General features: G+C 47.8%; 12 protein-coding genes across 12 annotated transcripts; 7 read left to right on the top strand and 5 right to left on the bottom strand.

The window, feature by feature from the left end:
* Positions 1-48: 48 nt before the first annotated feature.
* Positions 49-1,210, top strand: BO82DRAFT_372220 (RlmE family RNA methyltransferase; the record flags this gene model as incomplete). Its single annotated transcript, XM_025637308.1, has 6 exons — positions 49-222; positions 280-330; positions 400-426; positions 477-887; positions 938-1,099; positions 1,169-1,210. 6 exons carry the CDS (start codon positions 49-51, stop codon positions 1,208-1,210), a joined length of 867 nt encoding a protein of 288 aa, XP_025495145.1.
* BO82DRAFT_351742 (putative autophagy ubiquitin-activating enzyme ApgG) lies at positions 866-4,017 on the bottom strand. Its single transcript, XM_025634502.1, has 7 exons — positions 3,618-4,017; positions 3,419-3,527; positions 2,582-3,360; positions 2,376-2,520; positions 1,855-2,322; positions 1,442-1,804; positions 866-1,346 (listed from the first exon to the last, which is right to left on the bottom strand). Exons 1-7 carry the CDS (start codon positions 3,806-3,808, stop codon positions 1,251-1,253), a joined length of 2,151 nt encoding a protein of 716 aa, XP_025495144.1. The 5' UTR covers positions 3,809-4,017; the 3' UTR covers positions 866-1,250.
* Positions 4,018-4,291: 274 nt separating this feature from the next.
* On the bottom strand, positions 4,292-6,378 carry BO82DRAFT_329165 (imidazoleglycerol-phosphate synthase). Its single transcript, XM_025633040.1, has 3 exons — positions 6,041-6,378; positions 4,540-5,979; positions 4,292-4,474 (listed from the first exon to the last, which is right to left on the bottom strand). The coding sequence occupies exons 1-3, from the start codon at positions 6,161-6,163 to the stop codon at positions 4,385-4,387; spliced, it is 1,653 nt and encodes a 550-aa protein (XP_025495143.1). The 5' UTR covers positions 6,164-6,378; the 3' UTR covers positions 4,292-4,384.
* A 704-nt stretch (positions 6,379-7,082) lies between these two features.
* On the bottom strand, positions 7,083-8,799 carry BO82DRAFT_351740 (deoxycytidine monophosphate deaminase). The gene is made up of 7 exons (XM_025634501.1): positions 8,627-8,799; positions 8,188-8,530; positions 7,752-8,113; positions 7,550-7,682; positions 7,405-7,492; positions 7,305-7,355; positions 7,083-7,251 (listed from the first exon to the last, which is right to left on the bottom strand). Exons 1-7 carry the CDS (start codon positions 8,646-8,648, stop codon positions 7,204-7,206), a joined length of 1,047 nt encoding a protein of 348 aa, XP_025495142.1. The 5' UTR covers positions 8,649-8,799; the 3' UTR covers positions 7,083-7,203.
* A 1,541-nt stretch (positions 8,800-10,340) lies between these two features.
* Positions 10,341-12,474, top strand: BO82DRAFT_399349 (cleavage polyadenylation factor subunit MPE1; the record flags this gene model as incomplete). Its single annotated transcript, XM_025639096.1, has 4 exons — positions 10,341-10,512; positions 10,630-10,927; positions 10,996-11,102; positions 11,159-12,474. The coding sequence occupies 4 exons, from the start codon at positions 10,341-10,343 to the stop codon at positions 12,472-12,474; spliced, it is 1,893 nt and encodes a 630-aa protein (XP_025495141.1).
* A 736-nt stretch (positions 12,475-13,210) lies between these two features.
* BO82DRAFT_399348 (uncharacterized protein) lies at positions 13,211-13,454 on the top strand (the record flags this gene model as incomplete). Its single annotated transcript, XM_025639095.1, has 2 exons — positions 13,211-13,367; positions 13,435-13,454. The coding sequence occupies 2 exons, from the start codon at positions 13,211-13,213 to the stop codon at positions 13,452-13,454; spliced, it is 177 nt and encodes a 58-aa protein (XP_025495140.1).
* BO82DRAFT_426809 (ornithine decarboxylase antizyme) lies at positions 13,253-14,241 on the top strand. The gene is made up of 4 exons (XM_025640372.1): positions 13,253-13,391; positions 13,423-13,853; positions 13,924-14,134; positions 14,206-14,241. Exons 2-4 carry the CDS (start codon positions 13,666-13,668, stop codon positions 14,209-14,211), a joined length of 405 nt encoding a protein of 134 aa, XP_025495139.1. The 5' UTR covers positions 13,253-13,391; positions 13,423-13,665; the 3' UTR covers positions 14,212-14,241.
* A 284-nt stretch (positions 14,242-14,525) lies between these two features.
* On the top strand, positions 14,526-15,569 carry BO82DRAFT_213830 (yippee/mis18 family protein). Its single transcript, XM_025630723.1, has one exon. The coding sequence runs from the start codon at positions 14,673-14,675 to the stop codon at positions 15,384-15,386; it is 714 nt and encodes a 237-aa protein (XP_025495138.1). The 5' UTR covers positions 14,526-14,672; the 3' UTR covers positions 15,387-15,569.
* BO82DRAFT_303907 (SHNi-TPR domain-containing protein) lies at positions 15,308-17,417 on the bottom strand. The gene is made up of 3 exons (XM_025632169.1): positions 17,253-17,417; positions 16,109-17,188; positions 15,308-16,047 (listed from the first exon to the last, which is right to left on the bottom strand). The coding sequence occupies exons 2-3, from the start codon at positions 17,147-17,149 to the stop codon at positions 15,754-15,756; spliced, it is 1,335 nt and encodes a 444-aa protein (XP_025495137.1). The 5' UTR covers positions 17,150-17,188; positions 17,253-17,417; the 3' UTR covers positions 15,308-15,753.
* A 131-nt stretch (positions 17,418-17,548) lies between these two features.
* Positions 17,549-20,256, top strand: BO82DRAFT_351739 (DNA polymerase epsilon noncatalytic subunit). Its single transcript, XM_025634500.1, has one exon. It carries the CDS (start codon positions 17,726-17,728, stop codon positions 19,940-19,942), a length of 2,217 nt encoding a protein of 738 aa, XP_025495136.1. The 5' UTR covers positions 17,549-17,725; the 3' UTR covers positions 19,943-20,256.
* A 160-nt stretch (positions 20,257-20,416) lies between these two features.
* BO82DRAFT_276266 (mediator of RNA polymerase II transcription subunit 14) lies at positions 20,417-23,781 on the bottom strand (the record flags this gene model as incomplete). Its single annotated transcript, XM_025631141.1, has 2 exons — positions 20,417-23,050; positions 23,104-23,781. The coding sequence occupies 2 exons, from the start codon at positions 23,779-23,781 to the stop codon at positions 20,417-20,419; spliced, it is 3,312 nt and encodes a 1,103-aa protein (XP_025495135.1).
* Positions 23,782-24,663: 882 nt separating this feature from the next.
* On the top strand, positions 24,664-27,126 carry BO82DRAFT_303899 (MFS transporter). The gene is made up of 3 exons (XM_025632168.1): positions 24,664-24,950; positions 25,003-25,225; positions 25,288-27,126. Exons 2-3 carry the CDS (start codon positions 25,090-25,092, stop codon positions 26,955-26,957), a joined length of 1,806 nt encoding a protein of 601 aa, XP_025495134.1. The 5' UTR covers positions 24,664-24,950; positions 25,003-25,089; the 3' UTR covers positions 26,958-27,126.
* Positions 27,127-27,447: the final 321 nt, after the last annotated feature.

The following is a 27,447-nucleotide window of genomic DNA, read 5'->3' as shown; positions in this document are numbered from 1 at the left end:
TCACAATAATCACCTCTGTACCCTAAGGAAAGAGAGGGGGCTTCCATTATGTATATTTTTCCCATTTCACGTACTTCACGAAGCTGTCGCTTGTTTTGCCACCTCACTTTAAAGAGACACTCGTCCTCGAAAAGATGGCAGGCCCGCCAGCTCAAGGATCACTTTACAAAAGAAGCTGTAGTTCAAGGCTTGAAAAGTCGCGCAGCATTCAAGCTTCTCCAAGTATGCCCAACTGGTTTCTATACCTAGTGTTACGTTCTCTGATGATACCATCACCAGATTGATGATAAATACCGCGTGTTCCAAAGCGGACAGACTGTCGTTGACCTTGTACGGTAGCCAAGAGTCCAAGTTGCAAAGATGCTCAAGTCAGTTGACTTTTATATCTCAATTGTGTAGGGATATGCTCCTGGCTCGTGGTCCCAGGTAATTTTGACTCCCTTCTCATTTAGGACGGCAACTCACTTTCGTGCCAGGTAGCAGTGGCTCGAACTGAACCCGATGGCAGGGTTTTAGGTGTTGATATCATCCCAGCTCAGCCCCCCAAGGGGGTTTCTACGATCCAGGGCAATTTTCTCAACCCAGAAGTTCAGGATTATGTCCGCAATTTCGTACGTGACCCTAGCAGAGGCAAACCACGTGTCATCAGCCCAGGCAGTGACGATCAGCTCGGATTCGACCGAGAGATGCCTAAGGGAATTGCACAGGTGTCCACAGAAAACAGTGCAGGGGATAAAGCCATTGAACGAACAGTTGATGTGGTCTTAAGCGATATGTCTGCTCCCTGGCACCAAACTACTGGGTTTGGAAAGAGAAGTCTAAGTGATCCCTACAACAGGATGATGAATACGAGCGGTATAAGCTTCAAAGACCACGTTGGCAGTATGGTGTGTGGTGTAGTCCCTCCTTGCCGGTAAAGAAATGCTAAATTCCATAGGATCTATGCCATGCCGCTTTGCAGTTCAGTCGTGAGGTTCTCCGAACAGGTGGCCATTTCATCTGCAAATATTACCAAGGGGCTGAAGAAAAAGAATTTGAGAGACAGCTTAGAGATCTTTTTCAAAAGGTTCACAGGCACAAGCCCGAATCCTCGCGTGATGTAAGCTTCCACATTGAGATTGTACTGGACGTATACAACCCGTTAAAAGCATTGCTAATCCCAAGACAGGAGTCGAAAGAATCATACTTTATTGGTATCAGTCGAAAATAGTAGGCTCAGCCTTCAACCACGAGGCTTAGATAATCTCTGACTACAGATCTGACTGGTCGACTTTCTTGCTTCCGTCATAATCAGAATCTTCATCCCAGTCAATGTCAGCAAGTGATGCTTCCGCGGATGCTTGGACCTGATTCAGCGTCAGTTTCATAGAGTTCATGTTCATCCTTGTGACCTGATACAGGCGAAAGTGTATCGATGGAAACATATAAGATCTTAACCTACTTCTTTCAGTCCGCTCAATTCTTCCAAATAACCAGCCTCATCCAAAGCTCTGTGTACGAAGTTCCACCCATCCCTTTTAAATGTCTCGACGATGTTGTCTGAACAGGCGCTGCAGTATTTGTAGTTCCTACCTACGACCGAGACATTTTCAAAGGTCGACAGAAATCCCCTTATTTGATGCGGCAAAAGGCCCAGTGGATGGTCTCCTTGGTCATGGTTCCGTGGATTTTGAGCCGGCGCTGCTGCACCCAGCGGATGTTGAATAACGGAGATGAGAAGCTCCACCAGCATGGCGGACGCTATGGCTGCCACGCCAGGTCGAGTGACAGTACATTGCTGATCGAGCGTTTGATCTTTGGTGGACTAGCAGATGTTCAGATTTTTAGTCAAGAAACATTGGATCTACTACTCACATTCATTGGCGCAACGACATCGTTGCAAAAGTAGCAGCCTAGTTGCTCCGAGTCCTTAATTTCTGGTTTGACTCCGTGGCGCATCACCACAAAGGAATCGAAACCCAGCGCTGCATTCATAACAATTTTACCTGCCGCCTTGCCCATGACCGTAGGTAGCCATCGGGATTCTCGCGTATCCATCAGAAGAAATACTACATCGTGCTCATCAATTAATCCTCGCAGTGTCTCGAAGTCTGCCCGTGTCTTTTCAACGTCGATGACAGGGTGTCCAACCATGGGCACGGAAAGCACATAGCCTGCGGATTCAACTCCGGGATAAATCTCAGATAGAGCTTGCGAAGCACGAAGTGCCTTTTTGGCCCCACCTTCAAGACAGTCCTTAAAGTTGAAGAGCGGTTGTCTTACTGGATTAGAGAACGAGACGGAACCATTATCAACGAAAGTGATTCGAGAGACGCCCCAGCCCTGTACGACTTCAGTGACTATGCCAGTGGGGAATGGGAAGGCAAGAAGATTACCATTAAGTTTCGAGCAACGTAACTGCCTAGTGTGCCTGCCCCTAAGAGGAGGCACTTGGTGGCTTTTGTTTTCTCGAGGTTCAAATTAGGGCTAATCCTCCATTTCATGAGTTTGAGGTTGAGGTCAACAGATTGGTCAGCCAATCTTATTGTAACAAGGCAAATGTTAGCTTGAGAAAACTTTGCTTGTAGGAAGGGGGAACTACTTCTTGGGGTCCATATATTCCGTTAGGTCAACCAACCGTCCTGTCAGCCGTCCCGAAGGATTGCGCTCCCATCCTGTAACTTTGGGCATATTAATTGAAGGAGCCCTGCGGCTGGCAGCGCTTGATGCTACTGCATCTTTCAGTTCTAGTGTCAGCACGGTACTGCGGCATTGACCATTGCCTGAAGGTAGATCACGATATCGAAGCACTCGAATCTTGCTGAGCCCCCATCGCTGCTTGGCAAGGAATAACAGATTTCTGAGCGGCCAGCCTGGCGCGTTGTCGTAGTTAGAGGGATCTGCGAACCCCACAAAGCAGTCATCACTATTTGCTTCTTGAAAGAAACCTTTTTCGAAAGATGAGAGAGGTGCGATCTGCCATTCTGGCCTTTGTATGTCATCTGTATCCTCGGAACTCTGACTTCCGAGCCCTTCCTGATGACGGGCGCGATTTTCAGTGACGTATAATCTCCTCGCCAAGAAGAAGCCTCGCTGACAGCTGTCTACAGTAGAGCTCCATGTCTGGATTGCACCAACAAGAGCCATGGTCTCACCTTTTGACAGAGCGCCTGTGCGTCCGATTGGGCTCCGATCCTGGTAAAGCTCCGCAGCTGACTCAGGTTCGCCTGCAGAGACCCATGGAGGATCAGAATGCAGAGCAGGGAATGCAAACCAGTAGTGAAACTTGTATTTCTTCAAATCTGCGTAAGATAAAATGATGAAGGAAGAAAGTAGGGCAGGACAAGAGTAAATACTCCCATCGCGTATGGCGTTCGATACCTATAGGAACAAACTATTGTTAATACTACTTTAACAATATGACAGATCGAAAACTAACCAGATCTCCGGATTGTTGAAGCAGACGTGCTCTGTCGGTATTCATATATTCTTCGATGGTGTTGACATTCTTTATTGTTCCCTCGGCGCGGTAGTATCCAGATGGCGTCCTATATAATCAACCAGCCGATGAGTAAGTGATCCCACTTAAATGGAAATAGAAATAGAAGCATAGAGGCCATAGACTATCTTGAACTCACTCATCGCTGGAGAGAGCATTCCCATGTATTTGCATCCGGCATGAGGCGTTAGGAGCGTCCGTAGGCCGAAGCTCATAAAGGCCCAGGACTTGGCGAGCCGAGTCATCAAGCTTGTCATGATTTATCTTTTGAGATGTGAGAGCAGTGTAGAATGGCAATTCTATATCAGAGGCGAACGGTGCGTAAAGCATTGTCAAATACTTGCTCCGATCACAAGCAGTGCTGTAGATAGCTCAGGTCGGTTGATAAAGGATCCAAAGGATCCTACTTTTGAGAGGAATCTGATGTTCGCCTTTGAGGCGGCTTTGATTAACCAGAAGCTGTCACTTAATATTGCTGCAGTGCATTACATACAGCTTCGTCGGATTCTGAGACTTAGGAAAGAGTCTCATCATTTGTAGTATGAAGCGAGGTAGTCGGTCAATCGGTCACCTGTCAACCATACATACTTAGCTAAGGTGGGGTTGGTGGGGCTGTAACGAACAGAACCTCGGCTTTTAGCTAATGAATAGCTTACGTCATTTGTAATGTAATTATAGTAACCCCGTCTGAATAATTTGGTTAATGGCTACAGAACAGTCAGGTACTGTACTTGATAAATGGGTATGAAGTCAGTTGCCTAGTAATAGGGTGTAGAAACTGATCTGATTATGAACTGTTTCTACGTAACACTTGCACGCAGAACCGGTATCTATAGACAAAGCTATAGCGATCCTCACGCAGCATGAACGAAGGCTACTTAGAACACTTGAGATAACATAACTAGTCTATTTGTTGGCTTCGAACTTGCGAACCAGAAATCCCCTGTCATCTAAATAATTCTTTACATCACTGACTGTGTATTCGCCACGATGAAACTAATAAAAGGACGATCAGCAAATCAAAAAGCCAGGCACGTGAGTAGGAGCAAGGGATTACATACCATGCCGGCACCCAGAGCCGCATCTGTTGTCGTGTTCTGGAAAACCTCGACAAAGTGTTCAGGATTTCCAGCCCCGCTGGATGCAATAACCGGGATTTTAATGGCGGATTTGACATCGTTGATCAGCTCTAAGTCGAACCCACTGTTGCTTCCATCTTTGTCGATGCAGTTCAACAAAATCTCGCCGGCGCCCATTGCTTCAACAGCTTGCGCCAGTTGCCGTACGTCAAGGTCTCGGGCCTCTCTGCCACCTTTGACAGTGCATTGATACCAACAGAAAGACTGTCCAGAACCATTTGGGTACTTTGTCCGAATTGTGTGGTGCGTAGTATCCTCCGGTTGGCTCACGTATACGCGCTTTGGATCAACGCTTACTACCACAGCTTGGTTACCATAAGCCTTGGATATCGACTCAATGGCTGTCCTTCCATTTAATTTCCCGCCGGCCTGGTGATATTCTTCGGCTGCAAAGACAGCATCCGACCCAATGCTCACTTTATCTGCACCTGACTGGAAATACATCGTTGCAACGTCCAAGGCCGATATATGAGTGCCGTCAGTATCAACAGTGTCTTTGATTCCGCCGCCAATAGTCAGCGGCACAAAGACCGTTTCGGATGTTCTTCTCAAGATTTCCAGCATAGGTGTATCCGCAACTGGACAGTTTCTGAAGGAGGTGATGTTCAGGAATGTTACTTCATCAGCACCCTGTTCATAATACCTTTTGGCCATATCAACAGGCTTTCCCAGGTTTCGGACTTGGCCACCCGTGCTCACCCCCTCTTTCTCACGGACATCATACTGATCACCTTTGGTGACAACAAGATCACCAGCATCATTTGCACGTACGTCGAGGCAGGCGATCACCCTACGTGTGAGACCGTCTTTCTTTGCCGAGGAAAGCGAGGGTTCCAAAGAAAACGTCTGCAATCGATCCCCATCTAGGAAAGCACGGATAGTCCGCAAACCAGCCTGTCCACTTTTCTCCGGGTGAAACTGCGTTGCGAAGATGTTGTCCCGCGCTATGGCTCCGACGAATTCTTCCTCACCGTATGTAGCCGTGGCTACTGACCAGCCCTCTTTTTCCAGGAGACCAGGGGTATAGAGTGCTGCGTAAGAGTGGACATAATAGTACTTGCTGCTAGGGCTCAACCCATAGAAGCTTTGATTGACAGTTGAAGTATCCAACGCAGAATTCCATCCGATGTGAGGCACACTTTTTGTATCGGCGTTGAACTTCTGCATCCGAGCAGGAATTACCCCCAACCCGGGCACTTCGGAATTTTCCTCAGATCCAACGAACAGCGCCTGTAACCCGACACAGATGCCCATGAAGGGTTTGCCGGAATCGATGTGTCGTCTAATTGGTTCTAGATAACCGCCCTCGGAAAGTTGGGATAGGCAATGACCGAAGTGACCAACTCCCGGAAGGATAAGTTTCTATAGCGGTCGCAGTTAATCATATGAACTTGCGCATAAGCATCGGATCAAAAAAGCCCACCTCCACATTCTCCAGATCCTTTGGAGACTTCACCCATTCGACCTCATAGCCAACTTTGTTTATGGCATTCACCAGGGAGCGGACATTTCCGGCTACATAGTCGAGCAGGTGAACGGTAGGCATAATTGGGTGTGTGGACTCCAGTAGTCCTTGTCGCAGATGGAGACGGTCGGGGAACAGTGTCTAGTTCTAGGTAAAAAAAGAAAAGGGAGTAATGATACCGAATGTCAAGAATATGTAAATTGCATAGGCTTTGTCAACCCGACTTTCAAGGGAGCCCTCGGGGGCGAAAGGAACTTTAAGAGGGGATATATCTTCTTTACCCCACTAAGTCGGAGAGAGCTGAGTCATTGCTCGCTACGGAGTACAGACCACCTCTTTCTGGGACTTTTTTTTTTCTTTCCGGGTGCCCACTGCCAGGATACGGTGGGCTACTCGTGCCAATTTGCAATAACCCCAATTCTGCCGGCACTTTTAGAAGCTCTGCCGACCACCTTTTTAAGCACTGGCCTTCCCTGATAGGATCCTTACACACCCGCTGCCTTTTTAAACGCCCGCCTCTTTGTAAGGCTACATAACTACAGGCTACATTAGGACTATTAGGGCTATTAGGATTTTAGGTTATCTTAGGCCAAGGTATTGCTACATTAGGGTCCTTTATTAGGGAGTTTTGCATATAAATATTTACACTAGGGTCAATTTTGGTGGAAAGCGGTCTGGTGGGCGGTAAAGCTAATATATACAAAAATACTATAGAAATGGGGTTATTGCAAATTGGCACGAGTAGCTTGCCGTAGCCAGGACCACCACTCTTTCCCGGGTGCCAGTCACTTAACCAATTATCATAACAGAATGTCAAATTGACGCAATCACCAAGCGGGTAGAACGTCTCTGTATTTTACCTAAGAGCACACTTTTCAGAACTACTTGTAATCATCCCTTCTTCCCCCTAAATTCATTTAAATTCACGAGTGCTCTCTACAACACAACTAGATGACCGAAATTTGGCAATGCATTTTGATCATGTGGCTGTCATACAAGGAAGTATAAATTGCTGTTCAAGAGCTCAGAGATTTCCATGAATCGTAGTTCGATTTCACTATAGTGCTCGGTAGTAATCTCATGGAAGTACATTGTAGCACATGCTCTCATGCGGTAGTAGTTTATGCACTATTGTCGCAGCCTTCCAAATAGATCAGACCATTGCTAGGCTGCCAAAATACCATTCAGTGATTATAATAGCAGTGGTGGAAGCAGGCCTTACCGGAGAAAATTGCCGAAGCCGAACACCGGCTTCTCTCAGAATTGTGGCGCTCTGGAATTTGTCAGTCGAATGACAATCCGAAGATTTGAACAAAACATACATCCTTGTCCATATTGTATCCCTGCGAGTAAACAACCTCGGAGATACCCACCTGGGCAATCTTAACCGTGCAGGTCAAACAAGGGCATCTGACCAGCGCTAGTTGTTAGCATGGAACACAAGCCGTTCGATACACCAGAGCTTACGTATCGCAGTATAATATCGTGCCTTCTCTGATACGTTCTCTTCCAGCTTCTAGCAGTGCGTTCTCTTCCGCATGTAAGCATAGACACGTGGATAAGCCTCGACCTCCTCCTTCTCCACTGTTACATCTTGGACCTGCTTGAAAGTGAGCCTCGGTAAATCCAGTATCTCAGTGGGACGTTCTGTATCACTAAGGGCTCATACATCCACCTTCATTGCAGTTTGTCAGGTGTCGTGGAGTGCCGTTGTATCCTGTGCTTATTACGCGACGCTCTCGAACAAGCACACACCCAACCCTTCTCTTCATGCAGTTACTTCGCTGTGCAGCTAATGATGCTAACTGCATGAAATACTGATCCCAGTGTGGGCGTAACCGTTGCTCGTCAGCCAGGTTGATTGATTTGAGAGCGTTGTACAACTCCTGTAGTGATGAAGAGGAGTTGAACAGTCGAACTTGAGCACGGTCCGTGAGATAGACACGTCCAATGTTCTTGTCATAGAGATGCTTATCGCTCCAGAGAACAAATTTCTCGAGAGGTGGAGGATTTAGCTGCATCTTATGACATCTATAATGAAGCGTCAGATGGGGTGCAAGCAATACTGCAATTGGACCGATCAGGTAGAGATGAATAATACTGACCTATGAACAAATCTTTTCCAACGAAGACTCACGGGCGCATCGACGCTCACTAGAAGGAAAAAAGGGCGCTGCAGAAAACGATCCAGGACAGGGGACTCCCATATTTCTGTAGTGATCCAAAGTCCCTGCCATCTTCGGGTTACAAAATCTAAGAGAGCTTCCGCATTTTCGAATACAAACTCTGATGAAGGATGACTTTCCTTTCGAGGGGAGAGCTGTGACTGATAGAGATATTCAGACTCATCCAATGTTGCAGTTGCCCCACCACTTTTTAGTTCAAGTAGTTGGAAACCTTCCTCACGGATGAGATACTCGGCGACTGCATGCTTGCCAGAACAGATACCTTTCGCCAAACTATTAGCCTGCACTGGTTTGGGGGGTGGATAGAAGAAGAGTAGGGGGTTTGGAGAGGAAATTCTTGCAGGTCGGTTTTGCTAACCTCCACACAAGCCAATCAACATATCGTTTAACTTTGCCGGTTGCGCCGAATGTAGGGATTTGACGATGAAGGGTTGGATCTATTTAGCAATGCCGAGAAGTAAGATACATCTTAAGGTTGGTGTCTGCTCAATCTATAAGAATGGATTGCAGGGCCTAGAGCAGAATTATTTGTAGGCTAGTTGTGTAGTCCACTTGCTATGTATCTGAATGCCCACACTGTATTACATACACTATCATGACAGGTGTGCCGAAAATTGTGATGTGCTCGCCAATCAGCTTCAACTTGGCTGTATAATCGCAAGACAAGGCCTGCAGCATACCTACTGCAGCATACTGTGGTGTATTTGAAATAACATAGAACACCTACTTATTTTACATGTTAGCAATAACCCGCTTTACAGCCAATCTAAGTGGGATCCAAGTCGAAGACGAGTATTTAGCGAATCTGGAGCAAAAAAAATCTTTTTGTCTTACGGCAATCCTTTCATGAAAATACGTTCAGTATACTTAGCGATGTACAGACATCGCCTGGCCTCTTTCGCGCCTATATTGACAAAGAAAGCCCAAAAATCCCATGTTTAATATGAAGCTGGGCTTTGTAGGACGGAATTAGAACAATGTGGAGTAAACTCACAAAATCAGCAGGATCTCAGATACCATTTGAGAGCTTCCTGTATAACATATGAGCTATGATTCGTTAGATTACTTGGGTTAGCATATTTATGCTACGAGTAATCATTAGAGAGTCATTGCACTGTATGCCTGATGGGTATGGTACTGTATTGTCCGCCTAAATGCAGTGAATTGCCGACCCGTTTACTAACTTAATCATGGAACTAAGTTAGTTACCTAAGTTAGTCAGCTCAGGTTACTTATGAGTATTAAGTACAAGCTGGTCATGTGACTAAATTGAAAGAAAGACCACCGGTTGTTGTCTACCTCTAAATGGTTGCCACCACCTCTCGACCGACGTCGCCATCCACAAACGATCCTTTTAATATCTCGCCAAGCCCATTCCTCCCCTTGTCCCTCTTAATATTCAGAGTGAAGTACTCTTTGAAAATTGGTTTAATTTGGTTCTTCTGTGAATCAGGCCATCGACCTGTTCTTTGTGTGCATGCTTCCTTTCGCGACCGGACAGTCACCCAGGAGTCTTGCTGCGCGAGTATATTAGGGTCCTTCCTTCTTCCTCATTCTCTTGTCTACATGCACTCGTGAGCCCATAATCTGTCGAATTCATTCAATCCTATCGTTATCGTCTTACGACTGAGGTTACCCTACTAAATCTGTCGTCATTGCAGGTTAGAGGAAGTCTAATTAGCTCAGATTTAGCTTGATGGACTAGCAAAGCCCTCAAAGCTTTATTGAAATCCTCTCCCGACTTGTTGCAGAACTGCTTGCATCATCCTTGTATTCGTCACAATCGTCAGACTTGTCTGTATACAGTCATTCTTGACCACCCAGCTTAGAAGAGAAGTCCTCATTACATATTCGAGCAACGCCTTCGAGAAAGGGTAGTCCTTCGATCTCTGAAGTTGATTGCAAGAGACTGTTTGCAAGTCAATCTGTTATTTGTGATCTGCAAGCCCTCCCGTTCGTTGCTGTTTACCAATTGTCTACCTTGTTCTCCCGTGTATCTTGTGTGAAAGTGGCATTCTCCTTTTGATCTAATTACATTGACAACGCAATCATTGGACTTCCAATTGAATAAAATGTCATCATCTGTTCATTTCAAGTTCAAGTCCCAAAAAGAACCCTCCCGGGTAACTTTCGACGGCACCGGTATATCCGTCTTCGAGCTGAAACGAGAGATTATCAATCAAAGTAGGTTGGGTGATGGAACCGATTTTGAGCTCTCTGTCTACAATGAGGACACTGGAGAAGGTTAGTCAGTTTCTGCGATCTGTTTCCACAAGAGGCCGACTCTTGACTTTGCTCACAAGCATTCAATAATAAGGAGGCGGAATGTAACCGACATTTGCTAACAAGATTCCCGAGTAGAATACGATGACGACACCAGCATCATACCGCGATCGACTTCAGTCATAGCTCGGAGGTTGCCTGCATCGAGGCCAGGGAAAGGCGGCGCCGCCCGGTATGTGTCCGGGAAAATGCCAGTCAATGCGCGCAGCACTCCTCGTAATGACCAATCTTCATCAATTCGAACTTCTCTCAATAGCCAACCCGTCAGCAACGGCGTTCTCGAACTCAACAATGCCCAGACTGAAGAGGAAAAGATTAATGCTCTTTTCAATTTGCAGGCGCATCAATGGAAAGAGCAACAACAGGAAATGGCGAAGTGAGTACAAAAATCCGAGGTTGGCCAGACCTTTAATCATAACAACACAATCTCCTAATCTTGTATAGCGCCACACCCGTCCCTTTCGGTCGCGGGAGGGGCAAGATCGTGCCTGGGACTTCCCAAGAGCGTCCTATGCCCCCGGGTTATATCTGTTACCGCTGTCGCGAGAAAGGTGAGTCTTTTCATGCGTCAAGCTTTATGGAGAAGCCTCGCTGACCAAATGTGTAGGACATTTCATACATGAGTGCCCTACGAATAACGACCCCAAATTTGACGGTAAATACAGAGTGAAACGCTCAACCGGAATACCGCGGTCGCTGCAAACCAAAGTAGACAAGCCCGAGAACCTCACTCTGGATGGCTCGAATGAAGATTCAAGAAATACCGGCGTTATGGTTAACGCTGATGGCGATTTCGTCATTGCAAAACCAGACAAGGCCGCCTGGGAGCTTTACCAAGAAAAAGCCAAGGCTTCTGCTGCTGCTGCTGCCGAAGCTGCCGCGGCAGAACATAGCAAAGAACTTCAAGCACGTGGCCTAGAATGTCCAATAGACAAAAGAATGTTCCTGGAACCCACCAAAACCCCATGCTGCCGGAAAACATATTGCAACGACTGCATTACGAATGCATTGATTGAGAGTGACTTCGTTTGTCCTGGATGTGGAACAGAGGGCGTTCTACTTGATAACCTGTCTGTCGACGATGACGCCATTGCCAGAATTAAAGAATACGAAACCGAGAAGACAGATCAGAAGAAAGACAAAGAAAAGCAACCAGTGGAGCAGGAGGCTCAAGCAATCAGCAAAGCAACTGCTTCAGGCCAATTCTCCGTGGCAGCAAAAGAAGTCTCACCTGCCCTAGCCCCGTCAACTGCGCCTACGGCTTCGAAAAAGAGGCCTGCGGATGGTGAGCCTATCAGCACTGCCTCCGAAGGTCTTAGCCCAGGCTCTCTCTCGAAGAAACAAAAGACAAGTGAGCATTATGGCAAACCTTCTGTCGAGATGCAAGCTACACATGTTAAAGATTCACCCAATGGCTTCCAACCAGCACCTTTTGGTCAGCAAATGAATTTTGGAGGGCTTGGGTTCGCGCAAACCCAAGGAATGCCCGCGATGCCATTTCCTGCTCCTGGGTTTGCTTCTGAAGGGGCCGGTTTCTTGAATTATATGGGCATTCCCGCGGCCAATGGGTTTCCACCGAACATCAACCAGCCTTGGAACACGATGAATGGTGCGAATTTCAATCAGCTCCCAGGTGTAATGTATGGTGATCAAATGGGTGGCTATAGCGCAAGTATGTTTGGCAATGCGGCAGACTCGAGTTTTGGTATGTTTCCTATGTCACAGATGAATGGGCCAGTCCAGCCAAATACCGACTTCTCGCAAGGCCCGGAAATTGGCCAGTTTTCGAACCAGCAGCGAACTACGTTTAGTACTCCATTCGCCAGAGAAGAAGACACTGCATATTTCCGTCAGCCTGTTAACCCGCAACGACACCAGGCAAGACATCGAAGGACGAGACCGAGCGATTATCGGGAACTCTGAGAATATATTCTGGTGTTGGCCATAGCTTCATGAATATCCTGCCTTCAGCGTTGACATCCTCATATCTCCTCAGACTCCGATCCCCTGCTTAGATTACAACTCCACGGAAGATTTTGTTCTACCATTATTTCTAATTCTCATAGTGCATGGTATGTGTACCTTTAACAAGCATCAATCCACTTTAACATTTTGCGTATTTGAATGAACTTCCCTGGTCAATCAAGCCTTTTAGGCCGTATGAATATCCTATACCCGTCTTGGTGATGACCAGACTCGTAACCCATAAACTACGTACGTAGTAGAGTGCTGACTATAAACACCCTTCGATCCGGGGTAAAAGTCCGTGTATGTCTCACACTTCCCGATAACTTACCTATCGCCGGGAGATCGGCAGAGTGGGGGTTGATTTTCCAGCAGCCCGGAAGTCATATGATACAAGTACGTACAGTACTTCCGCGCGTATCAGAATGGACGGATCCACCCGTAGCCCCCTTCTGTGACCTGTCACTTCTTCAACCCTTGAGGCTGTCGATTACAAAAATCTGCCAGCTAACATCGTCACCTTATTGAGTTGCAAAATCTCTCCTAAAGATTTTCATTCTTGTTATCCTTTCGACGGCCCAGCTGTCATCGAAGAATCCGGTGACTCAAGAAGTCTTACTAAGCTTACAACATTCCTAAGTCCTCCTAACCGTATAACCACTTCCTAGTCTCTCTCCTTCATCAAGTTCCCACCATGGCCAAATCATCAAACGATATCAGTAGTAGTGATAGTCAGTTGCAACGGTGCTCGGAGAGATCCCGTCGGGTCAGCGTTCTTGCAAGCTGTTACAGTGTGAACACTATCACCTCCACAGTTACTGGGTTCCACTACTGCACCACTACGGGCACCGGTAAGATACTCTTTCCCAAGGAAGGTGCCTGCTCCATCGACACATGCTAATGTAGCACGGCATCCAGGAGCACAGTGGTATCCCTGAGGTCCCCTCAGGGTTTAAGCCGTCTTCACGTCCTCCCCTTGACTTGTCCATCATTCCCGGCCTGGGAATCAGCTGGCCAGGGAACAACTTATCGGAGCATAAAGGGGAGGCAACGCATGCTATTCCGGAAGAGTGTGAGAGGCTCTTCTGCGAGCACCTGTCTGTGATATTCCTTGGTGAGAGGAGATTTACGGAGCAGGAGTCGCCTGGGATGGGTGCGTATCAAAGCCAGCCAGAAATTGTCGAGGCCACGCACACGCCGATCCAGCATTGGCTTGAAGTTTTGGATTACACGAACGACGTTACTTATCGAGGGTTCGTGACTAGCACGAATGATGGCCAACCAACTATATTTGTGTTCTTCTCTGACCAAACTTTGGGCCACGGCCTCAAAACTGGGTATGTGATCTCAAACCTGGTCGGGCCTTCATAACCATCATAGGTACTTACTAATCTTGACATCGTCTAGTCTGGTGGCATTATTCGAGCTTGCAAGTATTAGTGCATTTCAATGCCTTCAAATTGTTGCTTGTATCCCGCGTTCGCACAGTGCGGTCGAGCTCGAAATCGTCAGGAACCTTGGGTGGTGTGGTTTTAATCTAACTACCCTGCAACAATGGAGTGTCGAAAATGACCTCAGTCATACTTTGAGCGATAAGTGGCTCTTCTTAAGCGCCGAGGTATAATCAAACGAATATGCCCGCTTTGCTTGAAAATTTCGAGTCTAATGATATTGTGGCTACATGTGTAGCGGTGATTTACTCTGCGCAGCAATTTACTTGTCTACCTTGCGTCGAACAACACTCTTTCCTGTTTCTTAGCATGTCCTAATCATCTGAAATATCCGGCACAATTTGATAATGCTTGCTGGTCCCCCTCTATAAGCAAATCGACTCATTGTAGGCTTAAGTGTACTCCCAAAACTCGTTCAACATGCAATAGTGTGTTCAGTAATTTCAGTTTTCGCATATCGGCTCTCCTACGATACATGCCTGTAATAAATCAGCTTATCACGGGGATAGCTGATGTTGCGGGCGCCAAGGGACAAACGGCGGATCACGCGGAGATGACCTCAGGACTATCTAATGACCTATGCTATAGCAGTAGCTATGAGGTGTCCGATTTTCAGAATAAATTCTTCCGATCACCCACAAGTTCTCTGATGGTACTTCTGTTGACTGTACCTGCAATACAATCACAGCTGTGGTAGAAGCTCTGATGTTTCCTAAGTTTCTACTTCGTCCAGGTATCTTGCGCCCCAGACAGGTTGAAACCCCGGGGCCACCATCAGGACTAGACCCAATACCTTGTTTGGAGGAGAGGAGTAACGACACCAATAAATTCTTGATGGGCCATGTATCCTGTATCCGTTGCTCTCATTGCGCGGCAGATTTATGCTTGACGTCGCAGATAATCAGCAAAGGCTTCACTGGCCGTCATGGCCGCGCGCTGCTTGTGTCTGCACGAACCATTGCCAGTGCGGTTTCTATTAGTCCATCTTCCGCAGCAACAGACTGTCTCCCAAATACCATCGTGCAGAAACCCGTACCTCGTCGATTGGTGACCGGTGCGCACATGGTGAGCGATCTAAATTGTGCCCTCTGTGGAACTGTACTCGGCTGGAAATATGTTGCCGCAGAGGAGGAATCGCAACGCTACAAGGTCGGCAAGTTCATACTAGAGACCGAGAAAATTACAACGTCGCCGTTCTGGGAGTCTGCACCGAAGGTCAATCTGGTTCTCGATTCTGAGACCCCATGCTCTGAAGAACACCGGGAAAGCTTATTGGAAGACGGTATAGAGTTCGACAGCCAGGATGAGGATGAATGCGAAGATCTCTTCGCGGGAATCTGGAGTCCTGGTCTAGCTATGCGCCGCAAAAGTCGCAAAATGGAACATTATCTTTCTAGGTTTAGACACAACCCATCATGATCAAACTTACAATATCACCGATCTGGGAGCACTGTGCATCAAACCAGTTTCCATGCCAGACAACTCGCAAGAGCGAGTGTATCTTGTCAGTCTTCAACTTCGTCCGGATGTTGCACCTTGCCGTCCAGCTTTTGCAGTTCTACAGGGCGCAGCGTTCGTCATCATTGGTTGCGCCGTCCACCCGATGATTACAATTCCATCTTGTATTATTCATGCACAATGTCCTTGATCAACTGGGTATCATAATTCACTATCAACGAAACTCGATGTCAATTCACGTTGAGAACTTGCATTGTTGTGGAGAGGTGGAGGGCGGAGCCCGTAGATACGGACGAAATCGACGTGAGATTAAGGAATTCACCAGTCATTATCTCGTATCCTCGAGGTCGGTCGTTCGGGCTCTTTTCGTTTCGCAGACTTGGGTCTTATCTCCAACCATACGCCTTTTGGTCGACTCCCCAGTTTGGGGCCCAGAAGCGCTAGTAGGCTTTCGTTTCACAAACGCAGATAAGTCATTTGCATTTTCGGTGACTGCGTCAAGTCGAGCCTTTCGTTCAGAAACAGGCTGTCCTACAATTTGACTCAGGATGCCTCTGAGCATGGTATCTTCCATATCGCTAGCTTTCAAGGATGAGGCGACAGGGCGTTGGAGGTCGACGAGCTGTCAATTAGATGTGAGGGTCGACTCCCAGCAAAAACAGAAATGCAAGGCGGGGGCTTACCCTTTGCTCCATGTCGGAAATAATATCCTTCACATTAGCTATCTTTCTTTTCATGGCGATGGCTTGAACCTCATCTGGGGAGACATTCATATCCGATTTCGCTTGTTCCTGGGCCATTCTGACTCGACAACTTTCAATAGCGTGCTCCATTTGTATGATGGCCTCTTTTCTCATTTCCTCATCGACCTTACCATCTTCAGTTTGAGCATCGTCGTTAGCTTTGCTCACCGATCCGAATTCGAGGGCGAGGGAAAGCTTATAATGGCATTCGGCAACGGAGGGGTCTTCCATGGGGAACAGCGACTGTCTTAGACTCAGGGCTGTCCTCAAATCTGCCACTGCATCCGCAAACCTTTCAGCTTCCAGTGAAATCTCAGCTTGTAGATCATACGTATCAGCAAGTCGTTCTTTGATTTGCTTGAGGTTTGAGGGTGCCTCCACAGATTTCCCTTTCCCGACATCCTCCTCAAACGCGTTTAGCTTCTTCTGATACAGTATACGCGCCAAATCGAGAACCTCATAGGCATTGGCAAAGTCATCCTCCTCCTCCTCCTCCTCGACAAGCGGGGGATCATCTTCGTCTTCAGTGTCGGAATCGTCGAAATTCTCGTCGCCTGTAAATTGAAAGTATGGTCTGCTCGTATCATCGGTCGGCTTGGCTTTGACTTCAGATCCTGGTTCTGCAGACTGCGCCTGGACAATAGCATCTTGAATGACACTCTCTGCTTTCGGTGTTGGTTTGTTTGATTGCGAGGGGGGCTCGGTGGCCACCTTTGATCCAAGAACATCGCTCTTACTAACAGCAACATTATAAAGGGCTTTTCCGTAAGCGAAGAGAAGATCGGCATTGTCGAGTGCTAGTTCGCCATTCAATTTCGCCTGAAGCTCCGTAGCCTCGGAATAAAGCTCCGCGGCCGCACTGAAATCTTTGATTGCGTCTTTCGCTGCAGCTTGAATGATGAGATTGTCCAAGGACGCCCGGTCATCACCGTCGCAATCTCCTCGTGGTGGGGCGACACCCAAGTCATTTGTTTCAGCCATGTTAGCTATCTGAAGGAATCGACTATAGATATGAATATGCTTGTAGCCCTAGTTAGCAGTCTGAAGGAAAAATCATCAGAGACATCGGATGGACAACCCATACAGAGCTCAACCGGATGCAGGATGCAATGAACTGTGCAGGGCGAATCGAGCCTTTGAACAAGGAGGGCGATAAACCAGAGGAAAAGGACCGGGAAGGGGAATATAATATATCAAGTAGATTAAATCGACTCGCCTAAGCATATAGGTCAGCGTCAAATGGTTTTTGACAAGCTTTTCGACGAAAAGAAATAAAAGACCTTCCGCGGGACATGCGATAAGTAATCGCGGGAAGGCGCGTGCGCCGCGCGACAACCTCGCGTCCCGCTCGGGCAAGATAGTTAGCTATCGGATTCGGTACTGAATTGTTTCCACTCGCGACCATTGTTAGGACTCACATTTGACAGACAACAACGAATCAAAGGGTATTCTAGGTATATCACGCTTTTGCTTACGAGGGTCAATTGCGATTACCCATACTGGGAAGAACAGGTTGAGTTGTCTCTCCTGACACCACATCCATCTCGAGCCTCAATCATGGATCTGGATCCGGTTCCTTCATCGTCGCCTGGGTTTGGCACTCCTGCGCACCCTTTTCGAAAGACCAGACCCAATCCCGCTCCTACGCGAACCTCGATACTTCCCATTCTACTTCCACCCTCTACCCTTCGTCCTGTAGCCTTTCGGACTTTTACGCGGAAGCATAACCTCACGATCTCATCATCTGCTCTCCAGATCTTAGCAACTTTCGTGGGAAGAAATTGTGGCTCAGGATGGCGGGAAGAGGGCCTTGCTGAACGTGTGCTGGATGAAGTTGCCAAGAGCTGGAGGAAAGCCGGAGGTGGTGTGATTGTTGATGAAGGTAAAGGGGCCTCATTGAAGGCTATATTGCAAATCCTGGAGGGTAATATGAGTGGAGGGAGAATGGTCGTGGGGAAGAATACATCAGCACAAGAGGCAACCTTAAGCCGCAGTCCAAACTTGGACAGCAGGGGTTTGATTTCGGAGACTGTTCTTGCAGCAAACACCCTTGAAGGCGGAAAGTCCGATGAAGCTGACTTGGCTCTACATCCAAGGCAATGGTTGAGGATTATTGAGGCATTTGATATTCCACGCTTGACATATCATGGGGATATGAAGTATTTCGAGATTGCTAAATCAAAGCCCTCACTCTTTCCGTCGCCGTCTCATAAAACTGCCTTTTTCAAAGACCGCTACAACATCGTTCACCAACGGCTCCTTCGGAACGAGTCATTCCAAGCATCATCAGGGTTTTCTAGTCAGTCGGTATCACAGCGAACATCATCAACCGGCTATAAACTGACCCCGGTTGCCAATCTGCTGGGAAGAAGCGGGACATCCCACCTAATCCTTGGCTTACTCTCAGTGTCACCCACTGGGGAGCTCTCTCTAAGTGACCAAACAGGAAGTATTGTTCTTGATCTGAGTCATGGGCGAATTGTCCCGGAAGACGGTTCTTGGCTTGCCCCTGGGATGTTTGCTCTTGTAGATGGAGTCTACGAAGAGGAAGCACATGTTAAGGGATCTTCACTCGGTGGTAATTCCGGCGTTGGTGGAGCCATCGGAGGGAAATTCATGGGCATTTCTATTTGTGGACCGCCATGTGAGCGCCGCGACATCACCTTGGGGACAAGCAACCGACAACGCAATAGTGAAATCAGCTCGAGCGGAGGTCTTGGCTGGGTAGACTTCCTGGGGGTTGGGAGTGAGCGGGCGCAAGGCCCACGCATGAGGCGAATCCAGTCTCAATATTTAGAGAATGTTCACGACAACGTTGAGGATGGTCGGCGACTCAAGATGGCGATCATGAGTGAGGTCAACCTTGACGACATGGGGACTTTGGACGCCTTGAAAAAGGTTTTTAGCTACTACAGCAGCCTTAATGTGGTCGAACTTCCGGTAGCATTCGTCCTTATCGGAAATTTTGTGCAGAAAGCAATAATCAGCAGCAGTGGTCAGTCAGGCAGTATCGAGTACAAAGAATACTTTGATGCATTATCTTTAACGCTCTCTGAATTCCCTCTGCTGCTACAGCGTTCGAGCTTCGTTTTCGTCCCAGGTGACAATGATCCATGGTCCTCAGCTTTCTCTGCTGGTGCTGCTTCCACAGTACCACGCCATGCTATTCCCGAACTGTTCACTACCAGAGTGAGACGTGCGTTTGCCGCGGCAAATTCACATGTTGATCGCTCCGAGACGTCTGAGCCGCCTGGCGAAGCAATATGGACTTCTAATCCTGCGCGTTTGACCCTGTTCGGACCTCTCCATGACATCGCCATATTTCGAGATGACATATCGAGTAGGCTTCGACGCAGCGCAATCAAGGTCGGCCCAGGCGACATGACTTACACCAATGGGAACAGCGGCTCGGAAGTTAAAGATCAGCCAGCTCCCCAAGCCCAAAATACATCTACTGACGCCAATACAATGCCTTCTACAACATCGATTGCTCGAAAGCTTGTGAAGACCATCCTAGATCAAGGAAATTTATCGCCTTTCCCACTCTCTTTGCGACCCGTTCTCTGGGACTATGCATCTTCACTTCAGCTATATCCACTGCCAACCGCGCTCATCTTGGCTGACCCAGAATCTGTTCCATTTTGCATGACGTACGAAGGCTGCCATGTTATGAACCCAGGAAGGGTTGTTTCAGGAAATGGTCTTACTTGCGTTCAATGGATAGAATATGACGCTCTCAAAAACCGGGGACGGGTCCGAGAAGAGCGTTATTAGTCAAATGCGACACCTGAGTGACTTATAGATATGAAGAATGATACTCTAGCCACCGAATTACCACTAGCCAGGTTAGGAGTCATCAGGCAGGCAATAGACTTCTCTAGAGTAATGAGACCGGAGAACATTCTTTGTCTGATAAGGCAATGACACGATGTGGGCTCACCTTCACTTTCATTATCGCATCATGCTTGGAGACCTCACGCTGTAGAATGCTCATCGGATTCAACTCGCATTGAAAGCATTTATTACCACAAAACTCCAAGAGGAATGGGGAAGGAAAGGGGGTCCCGACAGATGAGCATTAGTCGTTGAGGTGTATAGTGTAATGTGTCTAATTACAGAAAATACAGCATACGAGATTCACAAATAGAAGCACAATCCTTAAAGGTGCCTTGAGGCATTCATATATGAAGTGGACTAATAAAGATATGGACCTGTGCAAATATGGGTTCCATTTCAAAAGCCTCTATTCTAGTCGATCATGATGACATCTGCAGTGTTTGAAGCAACACTGCCAGAGTGCTGAGTTGTCCTTTCCTGCAAATACGCAGGATGTGACGAATCCTGGCGTACTGGTTTCGTTGCCACTCCCGAGGCAACCTCACTGAGCGCTGTAGCTTGTGTGGGCGTGATGGTCGATGATTCCCTGGTACCAACTTTATTCAGAGAAGTATTAGGAACGGAGGCAGCAATGCATCTGTGAAGTTCCCCCAAAAGATTCCCAACCCGGTCAACTTGTGCAATCACACCATTTCCAAGCCCCCTCCAGCCCTCGCCTTTGGAATCATACAGAGACTGCTGTACTTTGGACATAGAATTGACCTGGTCGGAACTAGACTCGGAGCTGCTCACATTTCTGAGCACCCACACTAGGCGGTTCGAACGTATCCTAGCAACTAATCGAAAGCGCAGATTTGCATCAGGATAGTGAATGGCATACGTCATGGCGTTGCGCACTGTCACTTGCACCTTTAAGGGCTCGTTGCGAGAAGTGTTATCCATTATATGATCCAAAGCTCGCATTAGAGGTAATGTGCTTGTCAGGAGTTCAGCAATGGTCTCTATGCTGGCCTCAACTGAAGTACGATTCAGGCTAGATGCAAGAGATCCCTGGATTCGACGATGGGGATTTGTGGAGTCAAATCTTATGCCGAGCTGCAAGCGGAAGATCGAATCAGACATGGTCGCAAGCTCGGCCGCATCGGCCTCTGAAAGAGAGGGGTTTCTTTTGATTTCAACCTCCAGCCTGGCAGTTAAGTCCCTTCTAGGTCCATAAGTGAAGGAGATGCCAGACAGCGATATTGATGTAACCTCTATCTTCTTCCGTTGCAAGGTATTTAAAACAGACAACACACATTCGAGTCTCTGTAGATCTTCTACGAGACTAATGATGACTGGTCGACCTGTTGGTGCAAGTAGACGAATTGCAAAGCCGTTGTGGCTCTCTTGAAACACTAAAGAGCGGTCCCACTTGGACATGAGGGCACTGAAAGCTTTCACGGGAATATTCAATCTTCCATAGGCCCCTATTATAGAGAGATTGGTCTGTGAATCAATACCAAGGAATGTAAGACGAATGGTTTCTCTAATGAAACCTTTCTGTCTTATTCCTGTAGGCAGAACTAAGTGTAAGGCGTTGGGAAGCTTGGCAGGTTCATATCGAAGTGAAATGTCTGGAATCTGGAAGCCAGCCTCGATTCTCAGCTTGTGTGCAGGAGGGCATGATTGGATTGCGTCTAAATCGGCCAGATAACGGGAGTTGGCATATATTGTGAGAATTCCCGATAGACTGTGCCCAAGATTCGCAAAGGACATATAACTCTTGTCAAGCCGAAAGGAGATGAAAGTGTTGCTGACGACCTGAGCCAAACGAAAAGCAGGCCGGCTGCCGAGTTTCACATCGTATGCGGAATGTCTCTTGGCTACGACCCCGGGTCGAAGCTGAACAAGCCACCAATTATCACCATCCATGCTGCTCGTTCCTGCCACAACCCAGTTTTGCTCCCATGATTTGTGGCTGAAGAAGGAAAAGCGCAGAACATTCGATGGAAATACCCTGCGAACGTCTATATTCAACATCCTTGGGTTTATCACGTCGAAGCCTAGCATTTGCAAATAGCATTCGATTTCTTCTATAGCTGCAATGCACCGGAGGCGTGCAACACGGTTGACAATGTCATCGACAGCAGGTTTGTCAGCTAGCCGATCATTGTCAGGCCGCTCCAAGACATTGGGTGTAGTGGAGAAGACGTTTGCGCCTGACATCGGCTCCACAGAGACCCTAAGGTATCTGGTTTCCGTGAGTTGAACATCGAGTAGGCAGTTACCGGGCTCAGTGGTTGTGAGCTGGGCTCGCAAGGACAACGTGCTGGTTGAATATAGTAAGCTTTGACTTATGCTGTGATAGGCCGAGGAGACGGTATGAGATATATGCAGCGCGATAACACTTCGCAGTAACCGTTCCATAGACATGTTCGCCGTGTCAAAGTCAACCAACCCAGAGTTGACTTCTTCTCCATCTTTTATCCAGCGCAACCCTAGGTAGGGTGGCACAGGGCCCCCGTGCATAGATCCGCGACGGCCGCTGTTGATCCCGATTTCTACCCAGCTCTTGCTACCAGGCTTCCGTGCCCAATAGTGGACAACAACCGTTCGATGTAGCAGCTCGATGCGCAATACATCAGCCCAGAGTCCCCTTGCCATTTCGGTGGCTTGTTTGAAGAGGACATTGATCTTGTTTGTTAGAACCAGATTATGTAATAGATCAAAACAGCCGGGCAAGCCGCGAGTCTGAAGTACATCATTGACTTTTGACTCAAGCTCGTTGAATATTCGACCTTTGGGGATCGGTGACGATGGATGGAAGAGGAGGCGAATGTCAACGAAGAAGAATTGTGACAGTCCACTTCCTTCTCCAATGGACAGGTCGAGCTCAAATTCTTTAGGTACGATGAAAGTGACTCGACCGTCATGAATGCGGTAAGTCTGAAAGGAAGGAGGAAGCTCATCATGCAGCGCAAGTCGGGTACATAATAATCTGTTGACTTTTTGTAACTTCCTTAGAGCTCTTCTCGGCGCTAGAAGCTTGGGAGGCTTGTAACCGAGCTGGCATACCACATGTTAGATTGGGGCATTAGCTTCAGACACAAGTAACTTACGGTAAGCATGGACGCCACTTTTCCCTTAGATAACACCTCAAGAGAAGTCCTGATATCAGGATTGGCCACCTGGGCTCGAACGAGGTCTTTCTTCATCTCTCCAATGCATTGTAGCGCGCCGGTGTATGCTTGGTGACGTGTACGTATAAAATTCTGGATGTCAATCAGCTTGCTGACATCTGCAGCTTGTCGACCCCATTGAGAAAGAACGAGAAGCTTGATGAAGTCGGCGCGTTTAGCGTGAGCAAATTCGAGCACACGGAGCTTCTTCTGGATATTCTCAGACGACTGATTTCCTGGTGGCTTTCCCACGATGGGGACTGATGCATGTCCAGGGTCATTGGGAGCCACTTGAATTTCTGCGAGTTCCGTGATCAAATCAAGTAGATCATTCCAGCATTGTTGAGCTGATCTATTGAGTAATATCGAAAAGGGAAAAAATCCTTGCGTCACATGTGGTAGTTCTGGTAGTTCTCTCGTTTTTGCTAACACGGATGTGACGGTCGATGCGTCCGTGCGATAAACGGAGCCCTTCTCCGGGCCGGCTGCGAGGAGAGAGCCGTTCTGAACAACAGCAGGGCCTTTCAATGGCGCCTTCTCCGCGGCAGAACAAGATACACCATTCTGCGAGTCGTTGGGTGATCCCTGTATCTGTCGGCCGATGTTGGCAGTGTCCATGACTACGCCCGGCATGTTCCAGAAGACATAAGCCGAATCTCAGTTGCTCCAGGCCCTCCCCTTCTCACCCTCTGCACGAGAAAAGGGGAGTAATCCGATGTAGGACTGTGCCTGTTTAAAGCAGCCAAAGCTGATGCAAGAAGGGATGCAGAATTGGGGAACACGAATGGATAACCAATAAACCGGAGGTTTGGTATATAGCCCACATAGGAGTGTCACCATCAACCGAAGCAAAGGTGTTGGTCGTATCGCAATGGATATATGATCTGCAGCTTCAAAGAATCGCAAGCCAACGTAGGTGCAGGTGGACTCAGTGCTTGGCCGCGAGCTTATTCCGTCCAAACAAGGAGAATCGAATGCTCTAAAAGTGGATTTTTCCAATCGGTGGCTGATAATACCAGCTACTATGTGGTGTTGTTGAAGGTAGTGATTTTCGCAGCGAATTTGTGTCCAAGGTTGTGAGGAACAGCTGCGACACAAGCGCTGGCTGATCGATTCGCAATAAAAACGGCGTATAAAACGGCGACCGAAATATCGATCTGGGAGCGGGAAGCCGGAGATTGCGTATGAGACAGTAAGAGGTGATAGCCTATGGCGAGATTAGAGACGGATTTTGTGTTCAAAGACTGCGGTGGGCTGAGACAGTCCAGTCAGAGGAATGAAATTCCGGCAAGGAAACAAGGCAAAGTGATTGATAAATGAAGCCGGCGCGATGCGCTGCAAATGCACGAGCCCAGGTCCAGCCTCAGTTGGCTCAGCGGTCGCCTGAGTTACGTAATCCTATACATCCCGGCAACTTTCCCCAGGCAGGACTAGTGTACTACTATGGTGTACTCAGCGCCCCGTACACCAGTGCTCTCCTTGTGTTGTTGCGGAGCGCGTGTCGGTTGCAGCAGTACTGTTGGTTTTGCACTTTGACTATAAGACAATTTCCCTCCCTATGCTATCTCTGTAATCTGGAGAGCTCGTCTGCCGCAGTAAAAGGACTACTACATCATTGTATATCATGTGCCCATGACACCACAATCATTCTCCTTTGGCTACGTTTAAGATTCCCTCATACCTCTGAGAGCTTCAACTTGGATCACAGTAGACACAGCGCGGTATCGATTTGTACGTGGGTGATCAACAAAGAGATCATTCGATTTGTCTTTTCTGGACTAGCTGCTGCGAGTAATCATCCATCGTGGCCTGCTCTGCTCAATATTAACTGGAATACAGAGACGCATTGGCTCCTGACACGGTGAAACAACTGTTATCTTTACTTGCTATATACATACGCTGCTTCTGGAGACGTCTCGGCCTATCATGCAGGGAGATCAAGAGGCTAGGTGTGATCCTCCTCAATACCCAGGTGAAGATACACGGCCTACTAGTAAGAAAGAGCTCGCTGGCTGGTACAGCTATGGTTGGGCTGCAGAGGTTTTCGCTGTGTGTGCCATGGGTATGTTTTGAACCGAGACATTATTGAAAAGTTTAATATCCTAATTGATGGTTCTTTCAAAGGGTCGTTTCTCCCCATTACTCTGGAGCAAATGGCTAGGGAACGTGGTGTCCTTCTATCGGACCAGACAACCCCATGTAGTGCAAGTTGGAATCACCCACAAAGCCAAGCACAATCGGCCCTTGTGTATGCGCGACCTGGGGCAGCCACTGTAGCTCAATGCGTGGTTAACATCCTAGGATTTCAAGTGAACACTGCAAGCTTCGCTATGTATACTTTCTCGGTGAGTGTCTTTGTTCAGGCTATATTCATCGTGTCTATGTCGGGAGCCGCAGACCATGGGAATCATCGCAAGATGCTTCTAGTGCTTTTTGCTTTGGTTGGCTCCGCTGCCACGATGCTCTTCCTTGCAATATCGCCGCGAATTTACATCCTGGGTGCGCTGTCTGCGGTTGTAGCTAATACCTGCTTTGGGGCCTCTTTCGTGCTTCTGAATTCGTTCTTGCCTTTGTTAGTCCGCCACCACTCCTCCTTGCCCAAAAGAGACGCGGCTGGTCCTTTCAGGCCTGTCGCCCCAGACGGCAGCTACACCGATGTCCCAGCATCTGCCCCCCCGCATGAAGTTCAAGAGACAACTCCACTAGTTCAATCCAATCGGCTGCACCGTCTAGCAGATCGCAAACTGGTCTCTATGAAGAATAACCAGGAACTTGAGCTGTCCTCCAAAATCTCTTCTTATGGGATCGGCATTGGCTATATCGGCGCGGTGATATTACAAGGAATATGCATCGCCGTGGTCTTTGCGACTAGGCAAACTACTTTCTCGCTACGCTTTGTTCTCTTTTTGATCGGACTCTGGTGGTTTCTTTTCACCATTCCTGCTGCGATATGGCTGCGTTCTCGACCAGGACCACCTCTATCTCATGTCTCGCATAGCAAGAACCATCGCGCGTGGGGTGGCTATGTTGCGTATGCCTGGAAGTCTCTCGTCCGGACAGCAATGCGTACTCGGCACCTGAGAGATATTCTGTTGTTTCTTGCATCGTGGTTTCTCCTCAGTGACGGGATTGCAACAGTGAGTGGGACGGCCGTTCTCTTCGCTAAAACCCAGCTCGGTATGCAGCCTGCTGCATTGGGCCTGATCAACGTGGTTGCAATGGCAGCGGGTGTATTCGGCGCATTCTCTTGGGGCTATATTGCGCGGTTGTTTGGTCTTAGTGCATCACAAATCATCATTCTATGCATTTTGCTGCTTGAGATCGTGCCGCTCTATGGACTTCTAGGATTTATTCCAGCCGTTAAGGAACTGGGCTTTTTGGGTCTCCAACAACCATGGGAGATGTACGTCCTGGCCATGGTATACGGGCTTGTCATGGGAGGATTGTCTTCCTACTGCCGAAGTTTCTTCGGGCAATTGATCCCTCCAGGCTACGAAGCGGCTTTCTACGCGCTTTATGCCATCACTGACAAAGGATCCAGCATCTTCGGCCCGATGGTTGTTGGACTCGTTACGGATCGATATGGTGATATAAGACCTGCATTCGTCTTTCTTGCCATACTGATCTTGTGTCCATTGCCTCTTATGTTGCTTGTCGACGTTGACCGTGGGAAACAAGATGCTCTGGCACTTGCGACTGAAATGGAAGGCGAAAGGGGGGTGCAGTCGCTCGGTTTTGAAACGAATCCACACGTCCCCACTCACAGTGAACGACCAGTTATGCAAAGTGAGTGAGCCATGGAGTGTGTAACAGTGTCTTGCGTAGCAGTATTGGGATAGTTCTGCATGTCATCTGTCTCCTTGTCCCCTCCGCTTCCTTGTGCCTAAATAGTGAGCCTTGAGCATAGTCTCTTTAATGTGGACTAGAGCCCCTTGTCGAAAGCTCGATATAGGTTCTCCAGACACGTCGATTCTATCCCGATAAAAACGTACCTCTACAGGTAAAGATAAGGTTCGTATGACGCAGTGTGTCGAATTGATGTAAATAATCTTTTGCTGGGCTCTTGTCACATCCACGTACCGTTCATTCAAAATAGATTGAGAGGCACCGCATCTGTTGCATTTTGCTAAGGGGCTAACCTCGGAAAAGGTAAGGTTAAGGTACAGTACTCCGTAGTTACCATTCCGTTGCAATATTATCTGCAATGCCGCAAAATACCTACTATACAATTCAGGTACCACTAGCTTAGTCCCTTGCTGTATTAAGCGGGGCCGATTGAACCAG

The sequence above is a fragment of the Aspergillus uvarum genome (genome assembly GCF_003184745.1).
Source record: "Aspergillus uvarum CBS 121591 unplaced genomic scaffold BO82scaffold_9, whole genome shotgun sequence".
NCBI lineage: Eukaryota > Fungi > Ascomycota > Eurotiomycetes > Eurotiales > Aspergillaceae > Aspergillus > Aspergillus uvarum.
Note: the sequence above shows the minus strand (reverse complement) of the source record. Positions and strands in the feature narration are given on the sequence as shown.

Coding starts and splice junctions, on each gene's coding strand:
- BO82DRAFT_351742 (XM_025634502.1), bottom strand. CDS start 3,808: ATGCTTTACGCACCGTTCGCCTCTGATATAGAATTGCCATTCTACACT. Junction 3,528..3,617: donor AATGCTCTCTCCAGCGATGA/GTGAGTTCAAGA, acceptor TTGATTATATAG/GACGCCATCTGGATACTACC. Junction 2,323..2,375: donor ACGTTGCTCGAAACTTAATG/GTAATCTTCTTG, acceptor GAAGTCGTACAG/GGCTGGGGCGTCTCTCGAAT.
- BO82DRAFT_329165 (XM_025633040.1), bottom strand. CDS start 6,163: ATGCCTACCGTTCACCTGCTCGACTATGTAGCCGGAAATGTCCGCTCC. Junction 5,980..6,040: donor AGGATCTGGAGAATGTGGAG/GTGGGCTTTTTT, acceptor CGACCGCTATAG/AAACTTATCCTTCCGGGAGT. Junction 4,475..4,539: donor CGGCTCTGGGTGCCGGCATG/GTATGTAATCCC, acceptor TCCTTTTATTAG/TTTCATCGTGGCGAATACAC.
- BO82DRAFT_351740 (XM_025634501.1), bottom strand. CDS start 8,648: ATGTTGATTGGCTTGTGTGGAG. Junction 8,531..8,626: donor GTTGATTGGCTTGTGTGGAG/GTTAGCAAAACC, acceptor GTTTGGCGAAAG/GTATCTGTTCTGGCAAGCAT. Junction 7,356..7,404: donor GATACAATATGGACAAGGAT/GTATGTTTTGTT, acceptor GACAAATTCCAG/AGCGCCACAATTCTGAGAGA.
- BO82DRAFT_426809 (XM_025640372.1), top strand. CDS start 13,666: ATGGGTGCGTATCAAAGCCAGCCAGAAATTGTCGAGGCCACGCACACG. Junction 13,854..13,923: donor GGCCACGGCCTCAAAACTGG/GTATGTGATCTC, acceptor GACATCGTCTAG/TCTGGTGGCATTATTCGAGC.
- BO82DRAFT_213830 (XM_025630723.1), top strand. CDS start 14,673: ATGTTTCCTAAGTTTCTACTTCGTCCAGGTATCTTGCGCCCCAGACAG.
- BO82DRAFT_303907 (XM_025632169.1), bottom strand. CDS start 17,149: ATGGCTGAAACAAATGACTTGGGTGTCGCCCCACCACGAGGAGATTGC. Junction 16,048..16,108: donor TTTCCGACATGGAGCAAAGG/GTAAGCCCCCGC, acceptor TCTAATTGACAG/CTCGTCGACCTCCAACGCCC.
- BO82DRAFT_351739 (XM_025634500.1), top strand. CDS start 17,726: ATGGATCTGGATCCGGTTCCTTCATCGTCGCCTGGGTTTGGCACTCCT.
- BO82DRAFT_303899 (XM_025632168.1), top strand. CDS start 25,090: ATGCAGGGAGATCAAGAGGCTAGGTGTGATCCTCCTCAATACCCAGGT. Junction 25,226..25,287: donor TTTCGCTGTGTGTGCCATGG/GTATGTTTTGAA, acceptor GTTCTTTCAAAG/GGTCGTTTCTCCCCATTACT.